This window comes from Hoplias malabaricus, chromosome 5, assembly GCF_029633855.1.
Source record: "Hoplias malabaricus isolate fHopMal1 chromosome 5, fHopMal1.hap1, whole genome shotgun sequence".
Classification (NCBI taxonomy): domain Eukaryota; kingdom Metazoa; phylum Chordata; class Actinopteri; order Characiformes; family Erythrinidae; genus Hoplias; species Hoplias malabaricus.
In genome coordinates this window covers 60,233,835-60,250,542 of record NC_089804.1, presented here as the reverse complement: position 1 = coordinate 60,250,542, position 16,708 = coordinate 60,233,835, and the positions used below count along the sequence as shown (strand labels likewise).

Sequence of the window (16,708 nt, the reverse complement as noted above, 5' to 3'; positions counted from 1 at the left end):
GATTGAGAGCTGAGGGGAGTAAACTCTGAGGTGATCGAGAGCTGAGGGAGTAAACTCAGAGGTGAATGAGAGCTGAGGGGAGTAAACTCTGAGGTGATTGAGAGCTGAGGGGAGTAAACTCTGAGGTGATCGAGAGCTGAGGAGAGTAAACTCTGAGGTGATTGAGAGCTGAGGGGAGTAAACTCTGAGGTGATCGAGAGCTGAGGAGAGTAAACTCTGAGGTGATCGAGAGCTGAGGGAGTAAACTCTGAGGTGATTGAGAGCTGAGGAGAGTAAACTCTGAGGTGATCGAGAGCTGAGGGGAGTAAACTCTGAGGTGATTGAGAGTTGAGGGAGTAAACTCTGAGGTGATTGAGAGTTGAGGGGAGTAAACTCTGAGGTGATCGAGAGCTGAGGGAGTAAACTCTGAGGTGATTGAGAGTTGAGGGAATAAACTCTGAGGTGATTGAGAGCTGAGGGAGTAAACTCTGAGGTGATTGAGAGTTGAGGGAGTAAACTCTGAGGTGATTGAGAGCTGAGGGAGTAAACTCTGAGGTGATTGAGAGTTGAGGGAGTAAACTCTGAGGTGATTGAGAGCTGAGGGAGTAAACTCTGAGGTGATTGAGAGCTGAGGGAGTAAACTCTGAGGTGATTGAGAGCTGAGGGAGTAAACTCTGAGGTGATCGAGAGCTGAGGGGAGTAAACTCTGAGGTGATTGAGAGCTGAGGGAGTAAACTCTGAGGTGATTGAGAGCTGAGGGAGTAAACTCTGAGGTGATTGAGAGCTGAGGGAGTAAACTCTGAGGTGATTGAGAGCTGAGGGAGTAAACTCTGAGGTGATTGAGAGCTGAGGGGAGTAAAGACTCCCCTCAACTCCCCCTAGACTCGCAAACTGGGTTGGACTCTCAGGAACAGTCCTGAAGTGGTTCATTTCTTACCTGGAAGGCAGGAACTACTTTGTAGAAATAGAAAATAATATTTCAGAGAACATGCCAGTAACCTGTGGTGTCCCCCAGGGCTCTATTCTTGGTCCACTTTTATTTAATTTATATATGCTTCCTCTTGGCCAGATTCTACAGAACTATGGGCTGTCCTATCACAGCTATGCAGATGATACTCAGATTTACATGGCCCTGTCCCCAAACGACTCTGGCCCAGTTGACTTATTAAGCAAGTGCCTTGAACACATCACAAACTGGATGGGACACAATTTTCTGCAGCTGAATAAAGATAAAACTGAGATTATACTATTTGGGAATAGCACTGAGAGACAAAGATTGGCTACGTATCTGGACTCGAGAGCCCTCAAATCTAAAGAACTGGCTCGCAACCTTGGTGTATCAATGGACTCAGATCTCAGTTTTAGTCTCATATTAAAGCGGTTACTAGATCAGCATTTTACCATCTTAAGAACATCAGTAAGATTAGAGATTTTCTGACTAAACCAGACCTAGAGAAACTTATCCATGCTTTTATTTCTAGCAGGATTGATTAGTGTTATGGTCTCTTAGCTGGACTTCCAAAAAAGACCATTGAACAGCTTCAGCTGATTCAAAATGCAGCTGCCAGAGTTCTCACTCGGAGCAAAAGAAGAGATCATATCACCCCCATCCTCAAATCCTTACACTGGATACCAGTCTGTTATAGAATAGACTTTAAGGTGTTATTACTGGTTTATAAATGTCTCAATGGGGTAGGACCAGCGTATTTATCAGATCTGCTACAGAGATATGAGCCGAGCAGAGATCTCAGATCTTTAGGAACTAGTCAGTTAGTCCTGCCTCGGGTCAAAACTAAACATGGAGAGGCAGCATTTAGCTACTATGCCACTTTTAAATGGAACCAGCTGTCTGAGAATATTAGAAGTGCCCCAACGTTAGACACATTTAAATCAAGACTTAAAACTCTCTTGTTTGAGCAGGCTTACAGCTCAGTTTAACATATTCTGCACTTTTCTGTAACGGCATTTTATTTCTTTTATTTCTTTTCATTTATTGTCATTTTAAATTGTTTTAATCATTTTAATCATTTTACTCTTTTTATGTAATTGTCTTATTGGAATTTATGATTTTACTCTGGCTTTTAATGTAATTTCTTTTTCTGTAAAGCACTTTGAATTGCTTCTGTATGAAAGGTGCTCTATAAATAAACTTGCCTTGCCTTGCCTGAACTCTGAGGTGATTGAGAGCTGAGGGGAGTAAACTCTGAGGTGATCGAGAGCTGAGGGGAGTAAACTCTGAGGTGATTGAGAGCTGAGGGGAGTAAACTCTGAGGTGATTGAGAGCTGAGGGAGTAAACTCTGAGGTGATTGAGAGCTGAGGGGAGTAAACTCTGAGGTGATCGAGAGCTGAGGGAGTAAACTCTGAGGTGAATGAGAGCTGAGGGGAGTAAACTCTGAGGTGATCGAGAGCTGAGGGGAGTAAACTCTGAGGTGATCGAGAGCTGAGGGGAGTAAACTCTGAGGTGATTGAGAGCTGAGGGAGTAAACTCTGAGGTGATTGAGAGTTGAGGGAGTAAACTCTGAGGTGATTGAGAGCTGAGGGAGTAAACTCTAAGGTGATCGAGAGCTGAGGGAGTAAACTCTGAGGTGATTGAGAGCTGAGGGAGTAAACTCTGAGGTGATTGAGAGTTGAGGGAGTAAACTCTGAGGTGATTGAGAGTTGAGGGGAGTAAACTCTGAGGTGATCGAGAGCTGAGGGGAGTAAACTCTGAGGTGATTGAGAGTTGAGGGAGTAAACTCTGAGGTGATTGAGAGTTGAGGAGAGTAAACTCTGAGGTGATTGAGAGTTGAGGGAGTAAACTCTGAGGTGATTGAGAGCTGAGGGAGTAAACTCTGAGGTGATCGAGAGCTGAGGGGAGTAAACTCTGAGGTGATTGAGAGTTGAGGGAGTAAACTCTGAGGTGATTGAGAGTTGAGGAGAGTAAACTCTGAGGTGATTGAGAGTTGAGGGAGTAAACTCTGAGGTGATTGAGAGCTGAGGGAGTAAACTCTGAGGTGATTGAGAGTTGAGGGAGTAAACTCTGAGGTGATTGAGAGCTGAGGGAGTAAACTCTGAGGTGATTGAGAGTTGAGGGAGTAAACTCTGAGGTGATTGAGAGCTGAGGGAGTAAACTCTGAGGTGATTGAGAGTTGAGGGAGTAAACTCTGGATTGAGAGCTGAGGGAGTAAACTCTGAGGCGATTGAGAGCTGAGGGGAGTAAACTCTGAGGTGATTGAGAGCTGAGGGGAGTAAACTCTGAGGTGATTGAGAGCTGAGGGGAGTAAACTCTGAGGTGATTGAGAGCTGAGGGGAGTAAACTCTGAGGTGATTGAGAGCTGAGGAGAGTAAACTCTGAGGTGATTGAGAGCTGAGGGGAGTAAACTCTGAGGTGATTGAGAGCTGAGGAGAGTAAACTCTGAGGTGATCGAGAGCTGAGGGGAGTAAACTCTGAGGTGATCGAGAGCTGAGGGAGTAAACTCTGAGGTGATTGAGAGTTGAGGGAGTAAACTCTGAGGTGATCGAGAGCTGAGGGAGTAAACTCTGAAGTGATTGAGAGCTGAGGGAGTAAACTCTGAGGTGAATCAGATAAATAAGACATTTTTATATTCCCTTAATTTATTTTCCTTGTTGATTTTACTGGAGGATGTTTTTGGTTTCAGGGAAAACCAGAATATGGAAACAGTTCTATCTGACCCACGAATGTCCCAGTTAACCAACGGCACGTTAAGGATCACCGATGTCAGAAGCGAGGACACAGGGTTATACAACTGTTCTGTTAAACACTCCAATCTCTCCATCAGTGCTTTCCTGGAGGTGTACAGTAAGTGGAGCGATGCAGTTACACACACAAAATATTTTGTTTTGCTTTTTTATTTTACATGACATACAATAACAGCATTCATGAATACTTATGAAATTTAGATGTTCTTTTCTCAATTTCATTTTTCATACATAAGATAAAGTTAAGATAAAACGACGTCATTTTTAAAAATATTTATTTTCAGATTTTAGCCTGATATGCCATAAATGATCATTGGTTTAAAGCTGAAGCTGGTCTTCAAACTGTTAACATTAAAATACTCAAATGTGGTGTGATTATGAATAAACCTTAGGTGCAAGATTTAAAAATGGATACATTTATGTAAAAACATCTCACAGTGCACATCAAACTGTAGAAATACTCAGCGCCGCTGTACATCTCTAAACAGACTCACAATTCACTTAATTTGCAATTAGCTTCATTACTAAATAAATATAGTATTTTAAGCGGTTTAACATTACTTCATAGTAATATATTTCTCTCAGCCCTTGTGGGCTAACAGGCTAATGTTAGCCTCTGTGCTAACTTTTTTAATCAGTGCTAGCCGGTTGGGCACTCTCTGGATTCTTCCACAGTGCACCTCCAATAGTAAAACTATGAAAGAAAATTTGAAGCAGCTTAACTAAACAGACGACTATAAATAATTATTACGTAATAATATTAAGTAAAGAACCTGTAAATGGCAGAAAAGCCTTATAAAAGCCCCACGAAAGAAACTGATTAAGGGTGTGCCTAAAAACTAATATGAAAAAAGAAAATAAGTTAATTTGTTTTCGACGGACATGTCTTATTTTGGGACCTAAAAATGTCAAAATCGCCAAAAATGTCCGGGATTTTGCAGCCTGTTGCCTGTTACCGATCAAATTCTTGCCATAATCCCTTATCCCTTTCTTGTAGTGTGCACTTTGGTGAAGTTTTATGACGTGGTTGAAGGGTGAGTTTGTGTTTAAGGAGTCAGAGATGAGTGCTTTTTAGTCAAGCTCTGCTCAACATTACAGTGTTTTACTGGAGCCTCGAACAGAAATGTGTCGAAAGACGTTGAGTAGGGTGACCAGACGTCCTCTTTTACCCGGACATGTCTTTTCGTTCACAAACTAGTCCCGCCCTCCCCTACTCCGATTGGTTCCCTTGAGTTAGAAGGGGGAGTGGTGAAGTAGCCTAAAATCTTCTGATTGGACGGTCTCACTGTAGAGCTACCGTTATTGGTCGATAACCTTCTCTGTAAACATTTAATTGGTCAGTCTGCAGTCCTTGTTTACGTCAGGCAAAGCTCACGTACCCACCCTCATCTCAAGCAGCTATGCCGAAACGGAAATGTAAGTTCTCGGAATAGTTAAAAAAGAAATTCCCATGTTTTGTGTCACAAATAAAGGTGTAAAGGACCTAAGAGCACTCATAGGTTCAGTTAAGAATACAACGACAGTGATTGGTGAATTCACTGATTAAAAATGTGCTTTTAGTCACGTTAAAAAAGCACCACAGTTGAACTGTAATCTTGTCATGATGAGTTTTCAATGTAAACGTGTTTTCATAGTTTATTTTTTACATCTTTTTGGGGCCAAATGTTAAATGGAATGGAATAAGATTAAAGACATTTGTTAAGTGTCTTATTAAAGTATCTGTAAATGTATTTAAGATAAAAAAAAACACCTCCCCACTCACACATTTTTTAGAGTGTCTGCCCCATGCCCCTGTCCTCTCTGTTATTAATTATCAGCATTAATGAGAGCATCGCTTCAAAGTGAGGTTTTGTAAAAAGCAAACTCTAACTGAACATTGTAGGCCGCCATAAATTAAAGGGCTGTGTGTTGTTTTCATGAGCAGAATTGGGAGGTGTTATTGTAGTTCACCTATTTAGACCCTAGAGGTCACAGTTTTAATATATTTGACTATTTAATTTTAATGACAGGTTACTGATGTAGCACTCCTCAGCCAATCAGATTGTTCAGAACTAGCTGTTGTATAAATAATGATGTGGATCTGTGTGGTTTCTCTCTCTCTCTCTCTCTCTCTCTCTCTCTCTCTCTCTCTCTCTCTCTCTCTCTCTCTCCGCAGACAGGACACAGATTGTTGTTCCTCCTCAGAATCTGGAGGTTGAACGCGGTAGCACTGCGGTTCTGTGGTGTTCGTACTTGGTGGACAATAATATGTGTGCCCCCTTGGTCCTGTGGAGGACAGACGGAAATAAAACCATGAACGGAACACAGGACAAGTAAGAGCCATTCAACAGGGGACACAGGCACTTCTTTGGGTCTGAGAGTGGTTTGATATGAAAAGCTGTGCAGTGGATGGAACCAGACGTCCGTGTGGTAATGCAGCTTTGATGAGCTGCTACAACATCAGAACTATCAACTTTGAAATCTCCTTTATCATTTTAATCACTTGTTTCAGAACCTTAAACTCTATTCACCTTGTAAACACACTTCTCAGAGCAGTCGCAGCCTTTTTATAAAACTCTAAACAGCTTCTCATTCACAACAAACACAGTCTGCACCGCGCTGCACTTTGTCCCACTGTTGTCCGACTGTTGTCCGACTGTTGTCCCCACTGTTGTCCGACTGTTGTCCCACTGTTGTCCCACTGTTGTCCCACTGTTGTCCGATTGCTTCCCACTGTTGTCCGACTGTTTCCCACTGTTGTCCCACTGTTGTCCGACTGTTGTCCGACTGTTTCCCACTGTTGTCCCACTGTTGTCCGACTGTTGTCCGACTGTTGTCCGACTGTTGTCCCACTGTTGTCCGACTGTTTCCCACTGTTGTCCGACTGTTGTCCCACTGTTGTCCGACTGTTTCCCACTGTTGTCCGACTGTCCCCCACTTTTGTCCCACTGTTGTCCAACTGTTTCCCACTGTTGTCCGACTGTTGTCCCACTGTTGTCCGACTGTTGTCCGACTGTTTCCCACTGTTGTCCGACTGTTGTCCCACTGTTGTCCCACTGTTTCCCACTTTTGTCCCACTGTTGTCCGACTGTTTCCCACTGTTGTCCGACTGTTGTCCCACTGTTCCCCACTGTTGTCCCACTGTTGTCCGATTGTTTCCCACTGTTGTCCCACTGTTGTCACACTGTTGTCACACTGTTGTCCGACTGTTTCCCACTTTTGTCCCACTGTTGTCCCACTTTTGTCCCTTTGTTGTCCCACTGTTTCCCATTGTTGTCCCTCTGTTGTCTGATTGTTGTCTGACTGTTGTCCCACTATTGTCACACTGTTGTCCGACTGTTTCCCACTGTTGTCCGACTGTTGTCCCACTGTTGTCCGATTGTTTCCCACTGTTGTCCCACTTTTGTCCCACTGTTGTCCGACTGTTCCCCACTGTTGTCCCACTGTTGTCCCACTGTTGTCCCACTTATGTCCCACTTTTGTCCCACTGTTGTCCGACTGTTGTCCCACTGTTTCCCACTGTTGTCTGGTTGTTGTCCAACTGTTGTCCGGTTGTTGTCCAACTGTTGTCCCACTTTTGTCCGACTGTTGTCCCACTTTTGTCCGACTGTTGTCCCACTGTTGTCTGATTGTTGACCCACTGTTGTCCGACTGTTGTCCCACTGTTGTCGACTGTCCCCCACTGTTGTCCTCATGTTGTCCGACTGTTTCCCATTGTTGTCCCACTGTTGTCACACTGTTGTCCGACTGTTTCCCACTGTTGTCCCAGTTTAGTCCCACTGTTGTCCGACTGTTTTCTACTGTTGTCCCACTGTTGTCCAATTGTTCTCCCACTGTTGTGTTGTAGTTAGAGTACAGTAAAATCATACAGCAGCATGACACACTGCATTAAAGGGGTGGGCGATATGACCCTAAATTAATACCATGATTTTTCAGAGTATTTTGGTGATAACGATATTCTTCACAAGATGACAAAAAAATGTCCTTTAAAAATATTTAATTTAATTTAATTTAATTTCAGGAACACAACACTGAAACAAAATAAATTGTATATAAATATGAATTAAATTAATAATATATATATAATTAGACATTCTATTTATTTACAAATGTAAAATTTTTAAACACTCCGAAAAAAAAGAAAAGTGTAATCATTTGCGTATTTTGTCATCAACCTGAACTTTTAACAACATTTTGAAGTTTTATTTTATTAACATTTTGTAGCAAATAAGAAAAACTGTAAAGTTTGTGTTCTGAGGTGTGTGTGTGTGTGTGGTAATGAGATGTGTGTTCTGAGGTGTGTCTGTGGTAATGAGGTGTGTGTTCTGAGAGTTTTGTGTGTGTGAGTGTGTGGTAATGAGGTGTGTGTTCTGATAGGTTGTGTGTGTGGTAATGAGTTGTGTTGTCTTAAAGTGGCAGTAAAGTGTTAGTTCTGAGGTGTGTGTGATTATGAGGTGTGTGTTCTGAGTGTTTTGTGTGTGTGTGTGTGTGAGTGTGTGTGTGTGTGTGGTAATGAGATGTGTGTTCTGAGGTGTGTGTGTGTGTGGTAATGAGATGTGTTTTCTGAGAGGTGTGTGTGATTATGAGGTGTGTGTTCTGAGAGTTTTGTGTGTCTGTGTGTGTGTGTGGTAATGAGATGTGTGTTCTGATAATTTGTTTGTGTGTGTGTGGTAATGAGTTGAGTTGTCTTAAAGTGGCAGTAAAGTGTGAGTTCTGAGAGGTGTGTGTGTGTTAGGGTTAGGTGTATGTAAAGTGTGTGTTTGTGTTTTCAGGCACGCAAGGAACAGTACTCTGAGGATCACAGACGTTAAACCGCAAGATGCTGGAAAGTACCACTGTGAGGTCATCTCTGAACTTGACAAGGACTCAGCCACGGGATCGATCACTGTCGTGGGTCAGTGGCATTAACAATAAATGAACAGTAATAGTATATATTAAATAAGTGGTTGTACAGATGCGGAGCAGGGTGTTTTGATGAGAGAGTCAGGTACAGACTGTGTGAAAGGGTGAGAGCATCCGTGTGTGACGTGGTGACCCTGCAGCGTGAGGTGGGATTAAAACGTGTGTTCCCCAGGTTTGACCCATGTGTACAGCCATGGAGAACATTTAGGAGAGTGGGAATGCCACCATGTGGCAAAACAGAGTATTGCAATCAAATGCACAAACAATCCTTACAGCACCATGTTAACCATACACCAGCTCAGTACAACATGGGCATCGAAGAAACGGTAGTTTCCCCGGCTTCTTTTTTCCGGGGAGGGAACGTAATCTCCCAGTATTTTGCAAAGTCCATGTAAATAAAGCCCAGTTTCAGCTTCTTAATGAACGTAAGCCAAGGCTTGAGACTGACGAGTGTAATTAGGATTTTATTGTAAAAATGGCAACGCGGAAATGAGAAAACAAACAGAGACCCACCCCACAACATACTCCTAAGCCCAGGAGGACTAAATCTAGAGGCATAAATAGAGAAAACATTTAGCGAGGCCAGTCTTCACATCATGAGAGTCGTAAAACAAGGTTTAACACAGCGCCGTGCCTCCTTCACCTACTGCTACAAGCGCCGAGAGCCGTTTTGACCTGCTCCCAGTGCTGCACTGTTTTCACCTCTACTCTATTAAAGCACGTATTAAATCTCTTCACATTTTTATTTCTTTCAAAATGCTTATTTCCCAAAAATTCAGTGTGTTCTCATAGATATATAATTGTGTTTAAAACATTCAGTTTAGACTAATTATTTATATTCGCTCTATAATTTTAGTAATTATTTTAGAATAACTTTGTTTAATGTAAACTACAAATGTTCGAGCAAAATATAGGATTTATCGGAGGTACGTGGAGGCTTTGATTTGATAAAAGGTGGTACTTGGTCTGAAAGGTTTGAGAACCACAGACAACTTTGAAAAGACTTTTAAAAGAATAAAGAGTGTGATAATGTCAGTGTTTATCTGTACAGCTATATTTGTCATTTTTTGTTATCATATAAGATAATCGTTTATTATTCCCACAGTGGGGAAGATTCAGTGTGCTACAACAGCAAAGGCACAGTAAAATACTGAGTAATTAAAAGTGGTAACAAAAGAGAAATGTAGTAATTACCATAAACATGAATATTACAAATATAATTAAACTATAAGAATTATCAAAACCTCTGAGGAATGTTTACAGCTAAATTTACAAGACTATTGAACATTGGTGGATTAAAATCTTATATTATGCCAGATATTGTATAAAATATTACACAGTTTTAAATTCAAGACGTCAATGGTAAAGTTAGACAAAGAAACCTAAAGTAAGGAGGCTTGAAAATAGACAACAGACGAGGTTCCAGCCATTGACTTCTGCACTGAGATCTGGCATAATATCAGTGTCCCACCAAAGAGACCTCGGAGCAGAAGAGCAGAAGTGTAAAGGAGGGGTGTACGGTCAGTGCACATCTTGGCCGTTCAGATTTTGGTTCTAAAATGAAAAACTGGGATCTTTTTTATTTATTTATTTTAAATAACTATTTGAAAAAGTGTATATTAGTACACATTACACTTTAAAATGGAGCAATTTCCAATTTTTAATGTGAAATATGTATTTATCCCAATCCCGAATATCATTATTACCCTGATTATCATCCATCCCACCCCTTCCCTCACTCAAGGCCCCAACCAAATAAATCAAATCAAATCAAATTAAACTTAAATATAAAATAGAATAATTCATTAGGAGATCTCATAAATACCCATTTCAAATGCTCTTTCATAAATCCCTCCATAGGTACACGTAAATATACACAAATATAAAATATAATATTATTTTAAAAAGGGCTGGGGGCAGGAGAAAAGAAAACATATGAAATGTGCAGTTATTTATCATTGTACAACGAAATGTGTCTTCCGCATTTAACCTGTCTGTGGCAGTGAACACACACACTCGGGACTGTGAACACACACCCAGAGCGTTTTGGGGTTCTGTGCCTTGCTCAAGGGCACTTCAGCCATGGATGTTCCTGTTGGTCCTGGGGATTGAACCGGCAACCTTCCGGTACCAAGCCCGGTCTCTAACCATTAGGCCACGGCTGCCCCTTTACAAACATAAAATCACAAGGAAAATTAAACAGGCAAATGTCTGGCTAAAAATGCACCTTGCCTATTTTCTGCTGCTTTCAGTGTAAATGGAGGTGTGTGTGTGTGTGTGTGTGTGTGTAAAATATAGAAAATATTTAGCTTATATTTTATTGGAGAACTGAGGGTCACCCAAATAAGAATTTCATTGTTGAGTGTAACGGACTGTTTTACTGTGCACATGAACATACCTCTGATGTCCTAAGCATTTGATTCTTTGAATAACCTTACCTCTCATTATATTTTCTGTAGATAAACCAGACCCTCCTCACTCTCTCCAGCTCTCTGAGAAGAGCAGTCGGAGTGTCACTCTCTCCTGGACGCCCGGCAATGAAAACAACAGCCCTGTTTCCGGTAAGTCATCATTTAAATTGTTCTTTCATACTTAAAAAGTCTATATCTCTGTCTCTTACCCAACCTTTATCTCTGAGCACAAATATAATCAGTCACAGTTCTATACCAGTCAAGAGTAGGACTGTGAGATATTTGTGTCTGTATTTGATCATTTCTATTCACTGCACGGTTCAGAAACACTCCCCAAACCCACTGTCTGTGAACACAGTTCATCAGCACCTCCACAAACACAAGCTAAACCTCACAGACACAGAGAAGGACCCAGATATAAACAGGGTCCAGAAACGCCGCCTTCTCTGGGCCCCAGCTCATTTCAGACGCACTGAGGGGGAGTGGAGAAGTGTCCTGTGTCTGACACAATCACAGTCTGAAACTCTGTGTGGAGTTAATCACGGACACTGCTCCTCCGCTAAAGAGGAGAGGGACATGGTTATGGGACTTGTTATAAACACAGTTTAAAGTCAGCGTCTGTGATGGCGAGGGGGGCTGCATTAGTGAACAGGGCATTGGGGACTGTCACATCTGTGAAGGTACTGTTAATGCTGAATGATATATACAGGGTTTTGAGCGATAAGCTGCCGTCCAGGCAACAACTTTTTCGGGAAAAGCTAAATGCTTTGCTTCTTTCAGCAACACCACATTCTGCACTTATTAAAACAGCATGATGCCTTCGTTTAAAAAATAAAAAATACACTTCATTGCATCCTGTTAATATTTCTATTAGGCCCAGTGGCCCAGCCGTTTTGGAAATGAGGTTGTAAGAGTGTATGTCCTTAATTAAAATCAGCTCTTAGTGAGGTTTACTGAGATTAATCACAATTTCTTATGACTTTTAAAAGTGATAACTGAGTTTATAACATTTATTTTTTACTGTTATTAGTTTGTGTATTATTGTGCTGATCTCTTTCTCTGGTTCTGTAGAGTTTGTGATAGAGATGAAAGAGGATGTTTACTCAGAAGCAGGCGGATGGAAAGAGGTGGAGCAAGTTTCTCCCGAAATAAACCACCTGGAGCTCCCTCTACTGCCGTTCTGCACTTATCACTTCAGAGTGGCAGCAGTCAATAAGATCGGGACCAGCGACTACAGTCTGCCCTCTGAGTCTTACACCACCCCTGCTGCAAGTATGTTACTATGACAACCACATCACATTACCACGGCAACCGCACATAAAGTTACTATGGCAAACACACATCACACTACAGCCTGCCCTCAGAGTCTTACACCAGACATGCCCCAAGTATGTTACCATGACAACTATGTATCACATTACCATGACAACCACACATAAAGTTACTATGACAAACCCACATGACTCTGCAGGCTACCCTCAGAGTCTTACAACAGATGAGCCGCAAGTATTTTTTTTACTATGACGAATGCGTATCACGTTACCATGACAACCACATATTACATTAACATAACAGTCTAAGACCACACCACAGCCCACCCTCAGAGTCTTACATATGACCTGTCGCAAGCATGTTACCATGACAACCTCTTATCACACTACCACAACAACCACAAAGAGTTACCATGACAAACTTAGACCATGCTATAGGATGCCATCAGAGTCTTACTCCACACCTGCCACAAGTTTGTTACCATGACAACCACACACAGAGTTACTATGACAAACTTAGACCATACTACAGGCTGCCCTGAGTCTTACTCCACACCTACAGCAAGTTCATTATCATGACAACTGCATATTACTTTACCATTCGCCACACTACAGCACCCAATGTTTTAAACCACACCTTCTTTACCATGACAACTGCGTAGTGCATTACTGTGCAAGAATGCCAGAAACATACACCACACCTGCAGAATGTACATTGCCATGACAAACACACACCAACGTAATGGATACCATTTTATGCAGTTTTTTTTTATTTTACAGATAAACACATTTGTTGTGCTAGCTTTAACTGTGTAGTTTCCTGTCGTAGTTGTTTATGATGGTTGAAAGCTTTCAGGTAAACAGTAAATAAACGTGTTCTCTCTTTCTGTACAGAACCCCATATGAACCCAAAAGACGTAAAGAGTAACTCCACTGACCCAGGGAGTATGGTCATCACATGGAAGGTACACAGAGGAGATATGTAAACTTTTAAACACTAATAAACCTCACATCCCTCAGTTTCTCAGTTTTCAGTATCTTTCCATGAAAATTAACAAATAATAATAACCTGTTGTGTGTTTGTGTCTCAGGAGCTGGAGCGGAAGCACTTTAATGGTCCTGGTTTTCAGTATAAAGTGTGGTGGCGGCAGGCAGCTGGTAAAAGTCCGAGCTGGAATCACGCTGTCGTTTCTCATCCCCCCTTCATCGTAAATGGCACCGAAACCTTCAGCGCCTTCGAGATTAAAGTGCAGGCCGTTAACGACAAGGGGGAGGGTCCTAGCCCCCTCCCTGCCATTGGTCACTCTGGAGAAGACTGTGAGTTTTTAAACCCTGTGTCCACTCTGTGAGACACTCCTCCCTCGTTGGTCCACCTTGTAGATGTAAAGTCAGAGACAGTAGCTCATCTGTCGCTGCACAGTGTGTGTCGCTCGTCCTCTAGTCCTTCAGCAGTGACACAGGACACTGTCGGCTGGATGTTTTTGGTCGGTGGACTGTTCTCAGTCCAGACACTGAGGGGTTTAAAAACTCCAGCAGCACTGCTGTGTCTGATCCACTCTACACCAGCACAACACACACTAACACACCACCACCACGTCAGTGTCACTGCAGCGCTGAGAATGATCCACCACCACATCACACCTGCTCTGTGGGGGTCCTGAGCACTGAGGAACAGGGGGAAAGTGGGCTGACAAAGTATGCAGAGCAATATATAGCATACAGTCTATACTATAGTGTAGATCTACAGAGAGACTGGAGTAGACAGTGAGTGCAGAAAAGTGTTGTAGCAATGTTATTTCTGTAGCTGTATAAAACCCATTTATGTGATTTTTTCTCTCTCTCTCTCTCTCTCTCTCTCTCTGTCTTTCTCAGACCCCTTGGATGCTCCGACTGGAGTTACGGTGACCCCGATGGACAGTACAACTGTTAAAGTCACATGGAAAGGGGTCAGCAGAGAGTCTGTGAGAGGACACTTAAAGGGATATATGGTACAGTATGCACTCAGCAGATATGCTCATGTGCAGATGTAGACATCAGAAAGAAATCAGAGTGAGAGTAGACATGCTCCAGTGATATCGAACATACACACACACACACACACACACACACACATACACACACACACACACACACACACACACACAGCATGCTCAGTGTATCAATGAAATGATATAACGGCGCGTGTGTGTGTGTGTTACAGATCTATCTGAAAAAACTTGGTCCTCGAGGAGGAGCAGGTCATGAACGCCACGGTAAAATGAAGCGAGAGCTGGGATTGGTGGATGGAGTGAAGCATGAAGGGAAAGAGGACAGCAGAGAGATATTGGTCAGTGGAGATCGGACAGAGGGGGAGATTCTTAGCGGACTGGAGTTTTATTCCAACTACGAGCTGTCAATCACCGTCCTTAACAACAGGGGGCAGGGGCCTCCCTCTGACCCTGCTCACTTCAGCACACCTGAGGGAGGTAAGATACACACCTGCTCATCCAGCACCTGTCCTGACCTGAAGGGTATTGATCAGGAGTGTGTTACTCTTCACTGTCTCTGATCTTCTGGAAAGGATTTACACTGTAGTGAGGACTTGAAGGCATTCAGCTTCTTAGTGAGGTCAGGTGAATCATGTTGGACAGTTTCTGCTAACAGCTTCAGTCACTGCTAATCTCCTGGCTTACGGCTGAACTCCTCCTGCCTATTCAAGAGCCAACAATCACTCCAGTGAAGGCAGTGACTTCTCCATCTTTACGAGCAGATGGTTCTCCATCAACAACTGGAGAACCCTGTGGACGTGGGAAACATGCTCACTCATGGACTTACTACAGATCACAATGCCTTTCAAATAGACAAACACATCCAATGCCGCCCTCAAGACTTCATTTATAAGACACTGGAAGACAGCTGGAGCATTCGTCAACCCAAAGCGCATCACCAGGCATTCATATATCTCTGATGGGTTGACCAAGGCGCTCTTCCACTCATTGCTTTGCCTGATCCAAACCGGGATATAGGTCCAGCCTGGTAAAAGTGGAAGCCTTCTGTGGTGCGGCAGATGAGGAAGACTTTGGGCATTGGTTCCTGAATTAGTTCCCTATATTGTCTCCATTGCAGGGACAAAAGACCCTGTCCTTCTTGCTGACAAAGAAGATCCCAGCTCCTGAAGCAGACCTAGAGGTCCGAATGAAGCCAAGAGCTAAGGCTTCCTGCATGTAGTCCTCCATTGCCTTCTTCTCAGGGCTCAAGAGAGGGAGAAACTGTCCTTGGGTGGAGACATACACAAGAGGAGCTCAAGTGAGAGGTCAAACGGCTGGAGGGAGGGCAGTAGCTACTTGTTGTTTTTACTGATAACCTCCTGGAGGTCCCAGTACACTTTGTGGACTTGGGTCAGGTCTCTGCTTGGATTGCTCTGAACCTTGGGCTGTGAGTGGTACCAGGGTGCTGCCTGCCACCTGCAGCTTGTTTCTAGGCCTTGACCCCTGATAAACGTGCTCAGTACACCATTCCCCCAGTAGCTGCCTGCCTGGCCAAGGGGACTCCAGGGAAAGCCAACCCTTTTATCTGAGGGGCTTTTATACCCTGTTAGCTGACACTTAGCATTGAGCATGATGACCACAGTGAAGCTCTAAAGACATATGCCCTTATTGGATGTTTCAATCTAAAATCTTCGGCTCAGACTTTTTTCGACTGAGATGTCGCCACAAACCGTGTGTCTTCACTTCTGGAGAATTTGAAAACTCCACTGATCCTATACAGTTCCAGATGAACTGACCAATAGAAATGCTCTTTGTTAACCCCCCTCTTTTCTTGTTGCTCTGTCTTCAGCTCCTGGTCCACCATCCATCCACAGACTTGAGAGTAAGTCAGAGACTGAGCTCACGCTCTACTGGAGACCACCACGCAAACCCAACGGGGTCCTGAGAGGATACGAGCTGCAGTACCAAGAGAGTAGGTTCCCCCTGGCCACTTTATCAGAAACAATCCATTTCTACTGACACTCACTGGCCACTTTATCAGAAACACCCCTTCTACTGACACTCACTGGCCACTTTATCAGAAACACCCCCCCTCTACTGACGCTCATTGGCCACTTTATCAGAAACACCCTCTCTACCGACACTCACTGACCACTTTATCAGAAACACCCCCCCCCCCTCTACTGACACTCACTGGCCACTTTATCAGAAACACCCCTTCTACTGACACTCACTGGCCACTTTATCAGAAACACCCCCCCTCTACTGACGCTCATTGGCCACTTTATCAGAAACACCCCCTCTACCGACACTCACTGACCACTTTATCAGAAACACCCCCCCCCCCTCTACTGACACTCACTGGCCACTTTATCAGAAACACCCCATTTCTACTGACACTCACTGGCCACTTTATCAGAAACACCCCCCCTCTACTGACGCTCACTGGCCACTTTATCAGAAACACCCCCCCCCACTGACACTCACTGGCCACTTTAT

General features: G+C 43.2%; 1 protein-coding gene across 1 annotated transcript in view; it reads left to right on the top strand.

Moving 5' to 3' along the window:
* Nucleotides 1–16,708, top strand: part of l1camb (L1 cell adhesion molecule, paralog b) — a 49,905-nt gene that overhangs the window by 21,894 nt on the left and 11,303 nt on the right. Inside the window, exons 12-21 of the mRNA XM_066670490.1 lie at nt 3,619–3,779; nt 5,835–5,991; nt 8,431–8,552; nt 11,020–11,121; nt 12,043–12,243; nt 13,137–13,207; nt 13,334–13,559; nt 14,115–14,230; nt 14,443–14,707; nt 16,059–16,181. Coding sequence (XP_066526587.1) covers nt 3,619–3,779; nt 5,835–5,991; nt 8,431–8,552; nt 11,020–11,121; nt 12,043–12,243; nt 13,137–13,207; nt 13,334–13,559; nt 14,115–14,230; nt 14,443–14,707; nt 16,059–16,181 — 1,544 coding nt within the window. The remainder of the gene's footprint in view (nt 1–3,618; nt 3,780–5,834; nt 5,992–8,430; nt 8,553–11,019; nt 11,122–12,042; nt 12,244–13,136; nt 13,208–13,333; nt 13,560–14,114; nt 14,231–14,442; nt 14,708–16,058; nt 16,182–16,708) is intronic.